This window comes from Sus scrofa, chromosome 4, assembly GCF_000003025.6.
Source record: "Sus scrofa isolate TJ Tabasco breed Duroc chromosome 4, Sscrofa11.1, whole genome shotgun sequence".
Classification (NCBI taxonomy): domain Eukaryota; kingdom Metazoa; phylum Chordata; class Mammalia; order Artiodactyla; family Suidae; genus Sus; species Sus scrofa.
The window spans coordinates 129167316-129184430 of NC_010446.5; the positions used below are offsets into that span (position 1 = coordinate 129167316).

The 17115-nt window shown below is 45.6% G+C and overlaps 1 protein-coding gene across 3 annotated transcripts in view; it reads right to left on the reverse strand.

Annotated features, from left to right (window-relative positions):
• The window catches only part of HS2ST1 (heparan sulfate 2-O-sulfotransferase 1), a 156473-nt gene that overhangs the window by 65416 nt on the left and 73942 nt on the right, over positions 1-17115 (reverse strand). Inside the window, exon 1 of one of the 3 annotated variants that reach the window (XM_013997436.2) lies at positions 6868-7257. The exons of 1 other annotated variant lie outside the window; for it this stretch is intronic. Coding sequence is in view for 1 of the 2 variants with exons in the window: in XM_013997435.2 (XP_013852889.2) it covers positions 2621-2624 (4 nt within the window). In the remaining variant the exon portion in view is untranslated. Of the gene's footprint in view, positions 1-2620; positions 3217-6867; positions 7258-17115 lie in introns of those variants that run through there. One more of the 3 variants, XM_013997435.2, reaches the window with a different exon arrangement.

The window sequence follows — 17115 nt, forward strand, 5'->3', positions numbered from 1 at the left end:
GGCACCACAGCCGCAGCCATGAGGGCCCTTACCTGGCTGTGCTGCACGGGGACAGCCGAAACTCAGCCCGCGGATCAACGGGCTCAGGACATCGCATCAAGAGTTTTCTAATCTTCACGCCTCACCTTTTCTGCTTCTAAGCTGGTAACTGCAGACTAAATTTATGCTGCCGTTCACCCAGTGCCGTGCGGCCTTCACACATCTACAGCTGCCAAAGGGTCCCCAAAGGCCACCCTGAAACGCCGCTGATGTGATCAGGGCATGAAAAAGGATCCAGCGAAAAGAACTTCTAGGACGTTTTCTCAGTATGGTTTCTGCTTTTTCCTTTTTCAGTTTGATAAGACATTATTTAACAAAAATTGCAGACTCTAAATTTTGAATAGTTTTATAAAAGGCTTAGCATATTAATCTTAATAATGCAAAACCTTACCTCCTTACATAAAGGTATTAAGGTATTTTAAAAGTATTAAAACTATTTATGGATATTTACTTAACTTTTATAAATCATTACAGCACATATAATGCACATAACACCTGGCCTCAGGCAAAAGATACAGAGTTTTAAAGCTACAGTCCGACCATACTTTTGCAAAAGCTAAAGCCTGCTCTCGACCACCTCAAGTGGCCCTCATTGCAGGCGCCAAGGGCTCATCCCAGTGAGAGCGAGGGCCAGCCAACTACGTGGCTTCAGTGGGAACCGTGTAACAAACTGAAATTTAACGGACGTGTCAGGCTGTACAGAGCTGCGTGTCTTAATTAGATCAGCCCATCCGTGATGGGTTCCGCTGTCAGGAAAAAAAAAAATCACTTTCTTCAAAAATACCAAAGGATTCTTAATAAAAAATGCAGTCACAGTGTATTGGCTCACTTTTGTAAAGGAGGTTAAGAACAGATTTTTTTTTCATAGTGATTTCTATTTTTTCCATTATAGCGGGTTTACAGGGGTCTGTCCATTGTCTACTGCACAGCAAGGTGACCCAGTCACACAGACATGTATACGTTCTTCTCTCCCACATGATCATCGCTCCATCGCAAGTGACCAGACGTAGTTCCCAGGGCTACACGCAGGATCCCATTGCTAATCCACTCCAAAGGCAGCGGTCTGCATCTACTAACCCCAATGCCCAGTCCCTCCCACTTCCGCCCCCTCCCTCTCGGCAACCACAAGTGGAACACATCTTTTTCAAAAAACATTATCTTTTGAATCATAAAGACAGCCTTATCTCTACAAGTGCACCCTGTTCTAACTGCAAGAAACAAAAAACCCACACTAGTAATTCTACTCAAATGTTTCTAAGTTCGAAAGTGAAGTCATATTAGAGGTTATACATTTTAATTCATGTTACATTCGCAAATCGTATTACATGGAAGAATCACATATAATAAAAAAGAGAAAGGTTTTCTAGACTCATGAAACTTTAGATCAAATTCTTAACAGAGTTGAGGTGGGAGGTAGTAAGCTGTGTGGTATTTTTAGTGACCTGTCATCCTTTCTCCAAAGAACCCATCTTAAATCACTGATGAAATGTGTATATACACCTAAGTCTCTCCTAAAAGAATTTAAAAGAATTAAAAGAATTTCAAAAGTGCAAGTTTCGACATGAAAGAAAGATGTAAATGTGGTATTAAAATATGATAACAGATATCTTACAGATCTCTGTGCCATTTCTTAAGCTATTATCTCTTAATTCCAAACGTACCCTTCTCTACTCTGCCCTGCGATGCTGAGGCTGGGGATCTGCAAACGGCATTGCTCCGTCAACCCTCTAACACCCATGGAAGCTGGTCCCCCTGTTCGATTCCCTCTGTTAAAATGTACAGTCATTTTTCTGCTTCACCGACTGAACCCTGGCTGATACCACCTCTACTATAACATGTGTTGCCATTTAGCCTTAGGTTAACCTTAACTGCAAAACATATTCTTTCATTATTAAAAATACACTAAGCATGAGTAGCATATGATAGGGGCCTTTACCAAATAATGTCTCACAGTTCAAAACGACATTTTTGCTATGATAATTCAATCACAGATATATACAAATCTGTACAAAGCTAGGTAAAATAAAACTTACAAAATATCAGCTTTAGAAGGAAACTTAGGAGCCTAACAGTATAACACGATGTTGAAAAAAGTTCCCATTTCAATGGCAACAGGCATCATTAACTGCGAGTTTAAAATAACCTGGTGTTGGGTACTTTATCCTAATCCTTTTAGCGATCTCATAAGATACATTACACGAGTTTCACAGTTAAGGAGATCTTACCAGTTGTTTCTTGGAGTTCTCCTGTGGCACAGAGGACTAAGGAACTGGCGTTGTCACTGTAGCAGCTTGGGTGGTTCCTGTGGCACAGGTTCAATCCCAGGCAAGGGAACCTCCACACGCCACAGGTGCAGCCAAACAAAAAAAAGTTGTTTCCCACCCAAGGGGATAAGAGTTCACAGGTAGGGCAGCTTTCAAACCCAGATCTTGATTCTAAACAAGGAATCTCTCCTCTTCCACCATTAACCCTGAAAGGAATCTCTGTACAAACCATTGCTACCACGTGCCTTCAGGACAAAGCTCTTCCAAGCGCTAATCGCAGGTAGCATACTTCCCTTGTCTCCCTGTATCTTCCTTACCCATTAGCCCCTTATCTGTCCTTTGGAGAAATGGAGAACTAACTTAAACCAGTGCCTCACAGGGACGGCTCTTCACAGACTAGAGACTTAACGCGTGCCCTTTGACCTCTTCCCCCTTCTCCAGTCTCCCCAGTGGCTCTTCTTTACTTAGTCTCTCTAAGATGATACGTTCTGGGAGCACGAGCCCAAAGGAAACCTTTAAATCAAAATCCCAGAAACACAGCACTGCTCTAAATATAGGGAAAAGCTCATTGCTTGGAAAACAAGCAGTACCACCAACGAATACCTTAGCGATTCCATCATCCCCACTCTGTTCTGCGTTTGGAATGTGGTGTCGCAACTTCCCTTACAGACATGACTGTTAGGAGATGCATTCATTTATCCCCTTCAGCATATCCTTACTTTGTACCTACTAAGAACCAGGTACTTTGCAACCTGTTGAGGAGAGAGACATAATAATTAAGACGCAGTTCTTGTCCTTAAAAACTCAGCCCGGCATTATCAAGGCACTCGCATGGGCGTCAGCGTCATTCTCTTCATTTTGCTGTTTCCTTTGTCTTTAATAACTTTAAATTTTCTTTTTTTTTGGTCTTTCTTTCTTTTAGTTTTTTTTCTAAGGCCGCTCCTGCGGCATATGGAGATTCCCAGGCGAGGGGTCTAATCGGAGTTGTAGCCGCCCGCCTACACCAGAGCCACAGCCACGCAGGATCAGAGCCGCATCTGCGACCTACACCACAGCTCATGGCAACACCGGATCCTTCACACACTGAGCAAGGCCAGGGATCAAACCCACAACCTCATGGTTCCTAGTCGGATTCCTTAACCACTGAGCCACGACGAGAACACCTCTTTTTTGTCCTTAAAAAAATCATTCTGTTCATGGAAGCACACAAATATGTATTATTTTTACGCAGGTAATAGCAGATTACACGTACTGCTTGAAACGCCGCTTCTTCAGCTGGCTTGCAAACACCACACGCACTTCAGTCTGTGTAAGTGGCTGTGCTTATGACACCAGCACAGGGCTCCTCAGAATGCGCACGAACTGTGACTTCCGCAGCCACTGATCTGTCAGACAGATGTTTGGGGTTTTCAAATCTGTTATTCCAACTGCTGCAATGACTATCCCTGCAAATACATCATTCTGCACAAGTCCTTATTTATCTCTAGGGTAATGACAATTTGTGGTTAAAGGGTATGTACATTTAAATTTTGATAGATATTCTAAAATACCCCCTGTAAAAGTTATACCAGTTTGACCAGTCCTGCCATACATCCACTTTGAAATGTCAATTTGTTCCAACACAACTGATCTATTGGGAACTACCTCAGCATAACAGAGATTTAGCATTTGCTTATGGCCTGATTTCATCCCCGAGAAGTTCTAGATAAAGCAAAAAAACCACACCCACCTAAACCGAACAGGGTGGGAATACACAGCTCACACACACCTCAAGGACCGACCAGCTGCCTCAGTTTACCGCCCGTGTCACAAGCCACACCCATCTACACATGATGGTACAAGTTCCAGCCGGTTTCAGATAACCTCCCTTCCCCCTTCACAGTAACTCACAAGGTACAACTCTTCCAAGACCCACTTGCACAAGCAAACTTCACGCCTCACTCAAGGTAATGTGCTCTACTGGCTGCAGTTTAACCACTTCGCATGTGTACCCCTGCGTTATGACTTTATTAGAATCTTATATTTTTTTGCAGAGTGATTTCTAGAAAGACACGGCAAATGATGGCAAAACCGAGTGTCCTCATACACAACCGTGTCAGGTGGTGTGTTGGGAACATTTTAAGTCTTATTAACATGATAGCTAAAAGGCATGTGGGGGGCTGGCTTGCATTTAATTCTATATATATTTAAATACGGAAGTTCCCAGGCTAGGGGTCAAATCGGAGGTGCAGCTGCCGGCCTACACCACAGCTACAGCAACACCGGATCCGAGCCTGTCTGCAATCTATACCACAGCTCACAACAACCCTGGATCCTTAACCCACTGAGCACGGTCAGGGATTGAACCTGCGTCCTCATGGTTACTACTCAGGTTCATTACTGCTGAGCCACAATGGGAACGCCTAAATTATACGTTTAATGTGAAGAAAAATTATCTTCAAAAAATAAAGATACCCCATTTTTCCACTTCATGAAACTAGTCAATTGTTTGTCAGATCCAAATAGACCTAAGACTGTGAAAATAGACCTCTGACTCCAGCCATTCTCCTACTTTTCCTTTCTAACCCTCAAACGCATTCGGGATCCCGTGTCAAACAGCACCCGTGTTCCCTCCGCACAGAGACATCATCTCCAAGCACAGGGCTGTGCTACCTCCAGACGGCTCTGTGACCTCGAACCCCGCGCATTAGCAGAGGCAGACACGGTCTTCCAACTGGTATAAAGCAAATGAGTCCACAACCTTCGGGTGACATACACGGGATTGATGGATCTGCAATATCACCATTTCTATAAAAATAATGTCCACTTCTAACGCTCAGATAAGACTTATTTATTCGGGGTTGGAAAATTATAAATCTGATGAGCAAGCTGAGTAGTTAGCTCACAAGGCCACGGTTCTTCCCGGAAGAAGATGGAATCTTTGCAGAGGATGCAACTCTTGGCTAAGAGGAGGCCGCAGTATCATGTCGTCTCCGAACAAGGTCTAAACTGGGTGCTTCTTGCACACGCCAAACAAGTGTGCTAGGAGTTCCTGCCAGGAATCCATGTGTGTGTGAGGATAGAACAGGACTTAGTGTTAATCTGACACGGATTCAGTTCAGCCCTGCAACCACCAGAGGAGAAAAATGCCTCAGTGACCAGAAAGCAGCTGATCAGACCCCAGAATGAGAGACAGGTGCAAGGTGGCACAGCGGCAGACGCACATTGTGCCAAAAACCTTGGAATTCCTTAATACTTGACCACCCTGTGAGGACGCGACTGTATCTCCTTTCTTCCAGCCCCAACTTCAGAGCCAAAGAGATTTGAAATGGCTAGAGTTCCAGGCAATAAGGAAAATTTTTTCTACTTAGTAAATGTGAACATACTCCCAGAATAAAATTTAGCAAAAATTATACTGTTACATAATAAAGACCCCAAATGACAGACCTACCCCACCCCCAAAGGTAAGCCACACAAAATAATGGAAGATACCCTCCACGGCAATAGAAGAAAAAATTTAAGATATTCCGGTGGACTTAGCCGATCTCCGTGCCAGCTCCGCTTTCATTATCAGTATACATATGCGCAAACTGATCAATTTCTATGGAGTCAGAGAAAGGTTTTATTGTTGACAACACAAACACACACTGAAGAGCAGATGCTGTCATCAGATTGCAGTGTTCAGTCAGCTGCTTTGAAATTAAGGGAAGCACTTGTTTAAAAACGTTTTCTCATTAGAATACACAACGATCACTTTACATCCTATCTGCTATAGCGGACACTTCTATCGCACCGCAATCTGGACGGTGCCATAAAGACCATTGTACTTGAACAGATGGAAATCATAAAGTGATATTTAGCTACCGATTCCCTGTCATACAGCTTTGCAAACTGAAAAAAGAGAAATCAACACTTGCAATCAACTAAAAACAAAATACTATCTGGTAAGCGAAAGGGATGCTGACGTGACACAGGAATACCAATGCCTTCAACTGAATGTGCTGTGGCGTTCAGGGGAAAATAAAATATTAAAACAACACCTCCCGGAGTTAGTCAAGATTGTGATGAGGGAGGGGGCGGTTTGGGGAGGGATGAACATAAGCTATCTAAACAGATACTCTTGGCATCGTGCATAAGAGGGTTTTTCTTGGGGGGAGTTCTTTTTTTCCATCTTTGGCCGCACCCGTGGCATACAGAAGTTCCCAGGCCAGGGATAAAATCAGAGCTGCATCTGTGACCTACACCACAGCTGCAGCAATGCCGGATCCTTAACCCACCGCCCAGTCCAGGGAATGAACTGGCAATGCCACAGCAGCAAGCCGGATCATTAACCCACTACAGCACAGCACAGGAACTCCTGGGCATGATAGTTTGAACAGATCAAGTGACATCTGTTCTAGTGAACTTGATGGTTAAGAAATACATGTTCTTAAAAAAAAGCAAAAGAAATATATGTTCTATATTGATAGAGGCTCTAGTCAATTGGATAGTCAAGAAATATCCAAAGGCATCAAGGAATACTCTTTGAACTTCAGAACCTTAATTTCTTCTTACAGAAAACAGGTTGATGATACGTAAAACCTACCTCATGAAATCACTCAAGAAATGAATCAATGCATGCCCAGCGCCACATACTGCAAAGTGACTGGAACTCCACAGAGGGGGAAAACTTACACGCAGATGGCCATCTACTCTATGAACCGCATGACCGCATGACGGAAGATCACGCAAGAGATGGACTAAAGGACACGAAAAACAGCAGCTCTAAGGAGCAGCCGTTCCCCTGTGGACTGACACACAGTGACAAAGGAGGACCCCACGCCCGCGCTTGGCTGAGACCCAGGCGTTTCTGCAAAGGCCACCGGCTCCCTGGACAGCGGCGCTGCTGCGGTGCTGCACTGGCAGAACCTGCGGAAGGTCCATGCTCCGGTGTTAAAGCCATTCACGGAAAGCGCCCGGCATGAAACCACCCAGCAAGTGCGGGCGGCCACAGGCTGCGGGGGCCAGCGCTGCTGCTGCGCGGGGGCGGCCGCAGAGCCCCCGGAGCCGCCCGGCGCGGAGCGGGAGGGACCGGGGCAGGAGGAAGATGCGGGCGTCAGGATGCGCAGCGTCGGCGGCTGCAAGCGCCCGGCCCGCCCCGGCAGGGAAGGGCCCTCCTCCTTCAGCGGCTCTGCGCTGCCATGTCACCTGACCCAACCTGACCCCACCTGACGCTGTGCCCCCGGCAAAGGAAAAGCATTTAAAGGGGCGCCTCCGAGTTTCTGGATCAGCCAATGGAGGGACACCACAGAGGTGAGAGGCGAAAAACTGATGAGGGGAACAGGCCGGGAGAATTCCAAACCGCTGTACGTCTCACCTGGACCACTGAAAACTCAGACACACGTGAAAGAGTCGAAGGTGGAAAACATTGAGATGAGAGTCATTCCCTGAATCTCTGTGTCCCTCATGGGAGAGGAATAACTATCCCCACTTGACTCGTTTGCCTGGGACTGCTTCACAACCCACAAAATCTGAGGCTGCTGGTTTGGCAGCCTGTTTTCCCTCCGAAACTCGGGCAAGACAGGGAAGGGACACACCTGCTAGAAAAGCAAACACAAAAGCACGTCCCTTGTATCCACTTACTGTGCAAATAACTGTTCTTCCCACACCTACTCTCGCCGAGGCCTCTCGGTGACCTAGGACTATTTCCATCTGCTTTTGCTACCGGGCTCGCCAGGCCAGACCAGCCAACGTTTAGAACGTTCTCCTCGCCAAGTGGGTGTAACAGTGCTTATCACGGTTAACTTCTACTTCACACTAACAGTAAAGAAACTGGTAACTTAAACAAGAGAGAAAGACGCACAGGCTGCTGGCACAAATTTTGGTCTTGGGTCCCCTCTCTCTGAGTTTTAGGGTACTGGCCTGGAAACCTTATTCACTCCCACACGGATCACTAAGTCTTCATCTCCAGGCTAACGTCGCTCCTAAATCCCAGACTCTCAGGCACCTTAAATAAAACATCCCACATGAAATGACCTAGTACCTAGAAAACATGTGATAAAAACTGACATTCCCGTCTCCCCTGTCAAAGAATGAAAACCTGAAAAACATGAAAGAATTAAACCGGTGGTTTGGTCAAAAGTCTCCACCACCTTTCACCAACACACACCCTGTCTCAAAAGCAGCCAATCCAGATCATCCACCAGTGAGTTTTACAAACTCCATCTTTTAAAAGAGTCAAATTATTGAAGGAAATTATAGAAACTATAGAAGAAATAATAGAAATGTCATTTTAGGAGTCATTTGATACCTTATACCAAGTTAAATAATAAATCACCTAGTATCCTATTCTAAAATCCTAAAGACCAATATACCTTAGAAGCCCAAATGAAAAAATCCTAAGTATCAGCAGATTTTAAATGTAATGTTAATAGTAGTAGCCGTGGAATTCCTATCGTGGTGCCGGGGAAACGAACTGGACTAGGATCCACGAGGATGCGGGTTCGATCCCTGGCCTCGCTCAGCGGGTTTGGCATGATCAGGCATTGCCGTGAGCTGTGGTGTAGGTCACAGACACAGCTCGGATCCTCTGTTGCTGTCGCTGTGGTGGAGGTCAGAGGCTGTAGCTCAAGTTCCATAGCTTGGGAACTTCCATATGCTGCAGGTACAGCCCTAAAAAAGAAAAAAAAAAAAAGCAGGCTGTCTTAAGACCAGTAAGGACAGCGGTCTTACTGCAACAGAGCCAAGAGCCAAGACTTGGGAACAGCCTGAGTGCTGATCGTGGATACGCCGTTAAATAAAATGTGTGTGTTCGTGTGTGTACTTGCAAACAAAATATCGTTCAGCCGTAAAAAAGAAGTAAATCCCACCACTGCCACAGCATGAATGGACTTTCAGGGCATTATGTTAAGAGGAATAAGACAGAGAAAGACACACACTGTGTGATCTCACTCATGTGTGGACTCTAAACACAAAACTAGGGAGTTCCCGTCGTGGCGCAGTGGAAACGAATGCAACAAGGAACCATGAGGTTGCGGGTTTGACCCATGGCCTTGCTCAGTGGGTTAAGGATCTGGCGTTGCCGTGAGCTGTGGTGTAGGTTGCAGATGTGGCTGGGATCTGGTGTTGCTGTGACTGTGGTGTAGGCCGGCGGCTACAGCTCCAACGAGACCCCTAGCCTGGGAAGCTCCATATGCCATGGTGTGGCCCTAAAAAACAAACCAAAAAACCAGCCTCACAGAAACAGAGTAGAGGGTGAATATGCCAGAGGCAGGGGAGCAGGACGAGGGACTAGAAGGCACAGCCCTCCAGCTACGAGACGAGCAAGCCCTGGGGATGTGACACACAGCGCGGTGACCACATCTTAGCAACAGTAACATTACATATTTGAAAGCTGCTGAGAGAGTAAATCTTAGAAGCTTCTGTAACTTGTAAGTTAAAGAAAATAACTGTGATTATGTGAGGTGATGAATTTAAAGTTATTGCGGTGATCCTTTCAAAATATACACATGCACCAACTCAGTATGCCACACACTTCAACTAATCCAACGTCATATGTCCATTCTGTGGCAGTAAAGCTGGAGAAGAGACTAGGAAGAGGTTATCCTGGAAAGAACGGGGTGGCTACATCTCTCAGTACGGCTTAGAGACATTAACAGACCAGCAGAAAAAAAAAAAAAAGGTACCACTTCAATGGACACCAAAAGCTTAGGGTATCTACAGATTCAGTAGCTTCACCCTCAGTTTTATTCCTCTCCCTGTGTTTTAAGGAATCAAATAGACAGATGGAAACTCCTGCATAGTTCTTTGTGAACTCTCCCCTTTCCCCACTTTCCTGTCACCCCGTTCCTCTTGCTCTAACTCCGGGCCTCTGTCCCCCAAACAGAACCACAGCCACTTCCCTCCCCGGTTCCTCTTGCTCTGACTCCGGGCCTCTGTCCCCAGAACAGAACCACAGCCGCTTCCCTCCCCGATGCCTCGTCCCCAGACAGGCCCTTGTCATCTCAGCCCAGATCATGAGTCTCTGCCTCCAGCTCCTGCACTTCCAGGTACTGACTGCTTTAATACACTCCCTTTCTTTCCAAAGAGAAAGCTTATGTTCAAAAGATATTTGAAATTAAGACTCATAAAAAGCAATGGAGAGAAAAAAGAGGAGTTACAGCCATTAAAAGGAACGAAATACCGGCATTTTTAGCAACGTGGATGGACCTGGAACTTATCACGCTAAGTGGAGTCAGTCAGACAATGAGACACCAACATCCAATGCTTTCACTGACATGTGGAATCTGGAAAAAGGACACAGTGAACTTCTTTGCAGAACAGATGCTGACGCACAGCCTTTGAAAAACTTACGGTCTCCGGAGGAGACAGGTTGGGGGGGGGATGCGCTGGGGGTGTGGGATGGAAATGCTACAAAATTGGATTGTGATGATCACTGTACAACTGTAAATGTAATAAATTCATTGACTTCTAAAAATAAATTTAAAAAAGCAAAGAAAACGGATGACGACAGTCGTAGGGAGCAATACACTGGCTGCGACGGGAAACTTCCAAGAGCCCAAAGCAGAAAAGAGGATTCATTCAGGCTTTTACAGAAAAGCTTCCTTATCAGAAATGAGGAAATACATCACTTCCCGAAAGAAGATAACTGCCCCTAAGTAAACCCTCAGCAGTTTTTATGTGTGCGATTCTGTAACAAGCATGTCCTCCACCACATGCTTCTCCAGCGTGTGAATTTAGGGATTCACAAAGCCGGTTCCTCCAGAGATGCTCCCAGATAGGAAGCATCAGCCTGAGGCACAGCCCGGTGCTTCGACGGAACACCAGCAGGACCCGGCCCAGCAACTGATGCTCTTAGGAACCCAACCGCGTGGGAGCAGAGGACTCTGAGTTTTAGCAGCAGGGCTGGGCTGCCTGGTCTGTAGACGAAAAGCTTCTCAACTGAACCGTGCAGAGCGTGAGGAGTCTGCGCGGCATGTGCCAAAAAAGGCACACGTCGAAGAAGGCAGCTGGGATGCCAGTCTCCCTCGCCAGTCGAGCCCCTCTCCCCTTAGGCTTAAACACAGGCCTTGAAGCCACAGGAATGAGTCCTCCCTCAGCACCCCTGGTGGACGGGTTCCAGGAGCCCCACAAATACCGCAAGCCGAGGCGTTCAAGTCTGTTATGCAAGATGCGGAGCATCTGCGTAGGAGCCACTCACGGCCCCGTGTACTGTGAATCATCAGCCAACGACCTGGAATAGCCCGGAGGATGCGAATCCCAGGTGAAGAGTGGCCAGCGCTGCAAATTCAAGTTGCTTTTTGGAGCTTGCAGGGATTTTGTCTTCTGAACATCTTGCACTCTGGGTTGGCAGAGGGCACAGATGCGGCACCCACAGACGAGGCGGGCCAGCTGCGGAATTTGCGTTCCTGGGGAAAAGCCTTGTGCTCTGTTAGCCACACACTGGAAACAACTGGACTTGGGAGAAAAAACAGGGTTGGTACAGGCACTCCAAGCCTGCGCGGTCTGAGCCGGGACCTCACAGGCACGGTAACAACTCTAAGAAGAAGCCGCGTTGCGTTCCTAATGAGTAACTACTACAGTAAATGGAGAGCATTATTTCTAAAACGGAAGCGAAGAGAGCTTGACAGAAGAGGCAGTAGGAAACGGGCTTTGGGGAAAGGGGCAATGTGAATGAAAATTGTGACTCAGAGAACACACATGTCGAAGACAGTGGAGGCAAACAGGGCCAGACGGCAGAGTGTGCGGCAGAGTGTGCGGCCACCGGGCTGCGGGCACTTGGCTTCAACGGTGAGTCTGCTTTGCACTCAGCAGCTACAATTCGGAGGTGCTGGGACGGATCACCCTCAACCAGCTCTGCTTCCATATTTGGCGCCGACAGCATTCCCTTAGGTGCCAATGACGGAAGGAAGGACGAAACAGGACAAGGCAACACAACAGGCTGCGGTCTCCCTGGAAGACTGCGTTTGCAAAGGAATTCCACTAAAAGGGACCACGACATTGTCAATCATCGATCCTTCAGCACAAAATGAACAAGTTTTAAGGATTTACTGAAAGGCGGGAGAGGGAAGTAGGCGGGGAAGAGAGAGAAGAAAGAGGCAAGGGGGTAAGAAAGAGGGATGACCTGGCTCAGTAACTGACCGACCGACCGACTTGGAAACCAACTGCATTCCACCATCTTCCCTGCAGCCCATCTCACCCACCCGGGTTTCTAACGGGAGAGGAAGAGGCAGGGACCCCGAGGTTAAATCTCACCAATAAGAAGCCAAGACGCCAAGAGGCTGCGCCTTCCGTTGTTAACTGGGTCTACCCAGAGGGGGCTGGCACATGCGGCTTTAAATTCCGAGTTACATGGTGACATGATAACCAGAAGAACCTTCATCCTCACCGACAAAAAGGGTGAAGCGACTTGTCACTGACTTTAACTTCCAACTCTGTGACAGAAATTCAAAGCTGTATCACCCCAACGTGGAAATTTAACTTAGAGGAAGATGGGCCCTCTTAAGGCATTTTTCTCCCAAATGCTTGTCCAGAAAACACCTTAAAAAAAAAAAAAAAAAAAAAAAAAAAAAAAAAACTTACGCTGAAGGAAGGTGCTGTTGAGTGAAGGCATATGTTATACGGCTATTCCAAAATCTGACTGCTGACAGTGAAAAATGTATGATTTGAAAGCCAGTGCCAATAAAAAGGTAGAATGCCAATGGGGAAGAAGTCCCCAAAGGGAGAAAAGAAATGTGGGACACTTCTAAGCATTACTGGCAGTGTCCACCTCTGAAGGTACTGCAGGACAACACTGTGAAGAGAGACGAGTCACAAGTTATGATAAACGCACGGCACACATACTGCAGGAACACCCCGATAACTATGTCACCAAGCAGAACCAAAACATGAACTGAGTAATAATTCAAGTCAACCTTCCTCGGCCACGAAAAACATAAATAACTGCATATGTCCTAGGTATGCTACTTAGACCTCCAAAGTCAGGTATAAAGAAGGAAGTTACAGCACTGATTCCTCCAAGCACATACCTGAGACCTAAATCTGTCATTTTGACAAACTACATTTGGCCTTGGACTCTACTGCTACCTAATGAGAAAAATTCTTGTCTACCCTGACAGAGGCGCTCAGCACAACATGAAGACTTAAATGATGCTGATTCTGCTAGATAAGACAGATGGCTGTCCCAGAAACCAATGCCCTAATTCTCTTATTATTCAAAGAACTGAAGAATGAAAAAGAAGATGTTTATAGAATTAAACCGTGTGCATAGTATTAAGGATCCTGGGGATACAATTTTCACAAAAAGTAGATGTCAATAAGTAGCTGAACAAATAAAATGGAACTGGTGCTGTGACAGAAAGCAGTCCAGGGTCTCTATGTTACGACCGGGATGACTGTTCACTCATAATATTTCTCCATAAAAGATGTGAGGCCTGGGAGTTTCCATCATGGCTCCGCAGTAAAGAGCCCAACTAGGATCCATGAGGACACAGGTTCGATCCCTGGCCTTGCTCAGTGGGTTAAGGATCTGGTGTTGCCGTGAGCTGTGGTGTAGGTCACAGTCGCAGCTCGGATCCCACACTGCTGTGGCTGTGGTCTAGGCCGGCAGCTGTAGCTCCAATTCGACCCCTAGCCTGGGAACTTCCATATGCCGAGAGTGCGGCCCCGGGAAAAAAAAAGATTTGAAGCCTGAAAAATACCTAGATTATCGGACTGTCACTATTCCCACAAATCCTGATGTGTTTTTACGCAGGATGACTTCTTGCAAATCTCCCTTGGTCATCATCCTGCCTATCCTGCCTCCCAAAGTCTCCTCAGAGATCTTCAGAGCAACACGACGAAGCTGGCCCTCCTCTTTCAGGTGAGGAAGTTACACCACGGAGAGAAGCCGCCAAGGAACAGAGCCCTTACACACCTGGGATAAAAGACAAATACCTCGTTTCTACCCATCCTGTAATTCGTGTCAACAGCAGTTCGTTTTCTGAGTGAATTGATACTGCTTGTTAAATGCAATTTCCACGTGAGAACAAGCTCTGAACTACAAATAACAAATTTCACAAAAACCTATTTTTTTTTTTTTTTTTTTTTTTTTTTGGTAATTTGGGAACCCTTTCTGTATTCCATTCCATCACAGCTAGATGCCTGCAGGAACTTTAAAGAGTAGAGCCAGGCGGGATGGCACTGTAGTATAATAACTGCTTTTGAGTTTGGCAGGCACATAATTCAATTAAGTTTGGCTAAGATATTAATTCACAATCACTTCATTCTGTTTTCTTTCATGCTGAAGACCACAAAATTTGAAAATTAAGCAACAGAAATTTGAGTTTTTTCTTTTTTTTTTTCTTTTTTTTTTTTGTCTTTTTGCTATTTCTTGGGCCGCTCCCGCGGCATATGGAGGTTCCCAGGCTAGGGGTCGAATCGGAGCTGTAGCCACCGGCCTACACCAGAGCCACAGAAACGCGGGATCCGAGCCGCATCTGCGACCTACACCACAGCTCACGGCAACGCCAGATCCTTAACCCACTGAGCAAGGGCAGGGACCGAACACGCAACCTCATGGTTCCCAGTCGGATTTGTTAACCACTGCGCCACGTCGGGAGCTCATGAGTTTTTTCTAATGTGTCTATCATCTCTGATATTTACAAAAATCTGTAATTTTGGTACAACCACTATGGAAAATGGTATGGAGGTACCTCAGAAAACTAAATATAGGACTACCACATGGCCCAGCAATCCCACTCCTGAGCATATATCTGGACAAAACTTTCATTGGAAAAGATACACGCACCCCTATGTTCACTGCAGCACTATCTGCAATAGCCAAGACATGGAAACAACCTAAATGTCCAACAACAGAGGCATGGATTAAGAAGATGTGGTATATGCACACAATGGAATACTACTCAGCCATAAAAAGGAACAAAATAATGCCATTTGCAGCAACATGGATACAGTAGAGAGACTCATACTGAGTGAAGTAAGTCAGAAAGAGAAAGACAAATACCATATGATATCACTTATATCTGGAATCTAATATACGGCACAAATGATCCTACAGAAAAGAAACAAACTCATGGACATGGAGAAGAGACTTGTGGTTCCCAAGAGGGAGGGGACGGAGTGGATGGACCAGGAGTCTGGGGTTGGTAGATGCAAACTATTGCATGTGGAGTGGATAAGCAAGGAGATGCTGCTGTACAGCACAGGGAACTACGTCTAGTCCCTTGTGATGGAACATGATGGAGGATAATGTGAGAAAAAAGAATGTATCTATATGTATAACTGGGTCACTTTGCCATGCAGCAGAAACTGACAGAATATTGCAAATCAACTCTAATAAAAAATAAAATTAAATTTTTTAAAAAATTTAAAAATCTCCTACAGATGTGATAAATTCATTTGAGTAATTATAAAAAATAAAAAATAAATTTAAAAATTTTTTTTTAATTTTTCAAAAATTAAAAAATTTAAAAAATCTCTTTTGCTATTTTGTTGCTTTCCTATCCTCCATTTTCCTGTCTCTAGTAATCACCTATGGACCTATTGGTACCTTCTATTAATATCCCTCTTGCTTCCTACCTTCATTTGGTAATTGATTCTTGGCTTCATCCCACAAATCTTTGCCAAAGCCTATCTTTCCATCTACAGGGCCTCTGTCATGGTCTCACTTTTCTTTCATCTCTAACTTGGATACTGTTCCCCAAATGCAGTAACTGTTCATCACTGCTCACGTTCCACAAGGGAGACAGAATTCTACACACAGAGAGGGTAAGGAAGGTTATTACTTTATCCTATTTTTTAATGCCTCAATGCCCTAGATCTCAACTCCTTTGGTTTGCAAACAAAGCTCTTGGTAATCAAGCCCCAAACAACCACTTCCAGTTATTTATGGCCTCTTCCTTCTCCCTGGCCCCTGTTTAACACGGCCTCATACGGTTCCCTCTAACTATGGGTCCTTCCTCCTGGAATGTCCTTCTAAACTTCCTGCTCAGATTTCAAGGTCCGGTTCCAATCCCACCTCCCTTGAAGGCATCCTTCCTCTAGACATTGTTACAATAACTTGTCTCCGTGTAGATGACAGGTGCACATCGTTTACAGTTCTTCACTATTTCCAGGTCTGTCTTGCAAACCAGAGGAGGTCCTTAAGAATAACAAGCACAGCTAGTTCATCCGCATAACCCACACTTCTAATGCAGAGCCTGACAGGTAGGAGGGTCTCGATTACTGTTCATGGTCTACCGGGGTTAAGAGTACAATGCCGGAGTGACACGAGCCAGACGGTGGAATAAGGAAGCCCAGCCCTCACTGCGCCGTGGAAACACCAAGTCAACAACATTGGGACCAAATACCTTTATAAGATTCCCAGATTCCATTTAAGAAGCTTCAGTACCCCAGGCAGAACAAAGCCAAGAACAGCTGCAGTGAAATGAGTGAGAAGAAAGTTCCATGGCACCAGCAACAGTTCCTCCTCCGAGCCAGAGAGGCCAGCCCTGGGAGGTCAGCCGGCTGGGAACGTCTAGTGGGCACGGGGGTGGGAGAAGGAACGTGCACCCGAGGTTCTGGCTTTTCTAAAGGACAAGTGAGGGGCTCATTTCCACCTCGCCCAGCTCTTAACCAAGAAGGAAAAAGACTTGTACACTGATGACTACAAAGTGGTGTTGAAAAAAATTAAAGAAGACACAAGAAATGGAGAGACATCCCATGGTCATGGATTGGGAAATTTAATATTGTTAAAATGTCCACTCTACCCAACGTGATTTACAGATGCAAGGCAATCCCTACCAAAATTTTTTACAGAAATAGAAAAAAAATCCTAAAATTCATATGGAATCATAAAAGATCCCCCAAAGTCAAA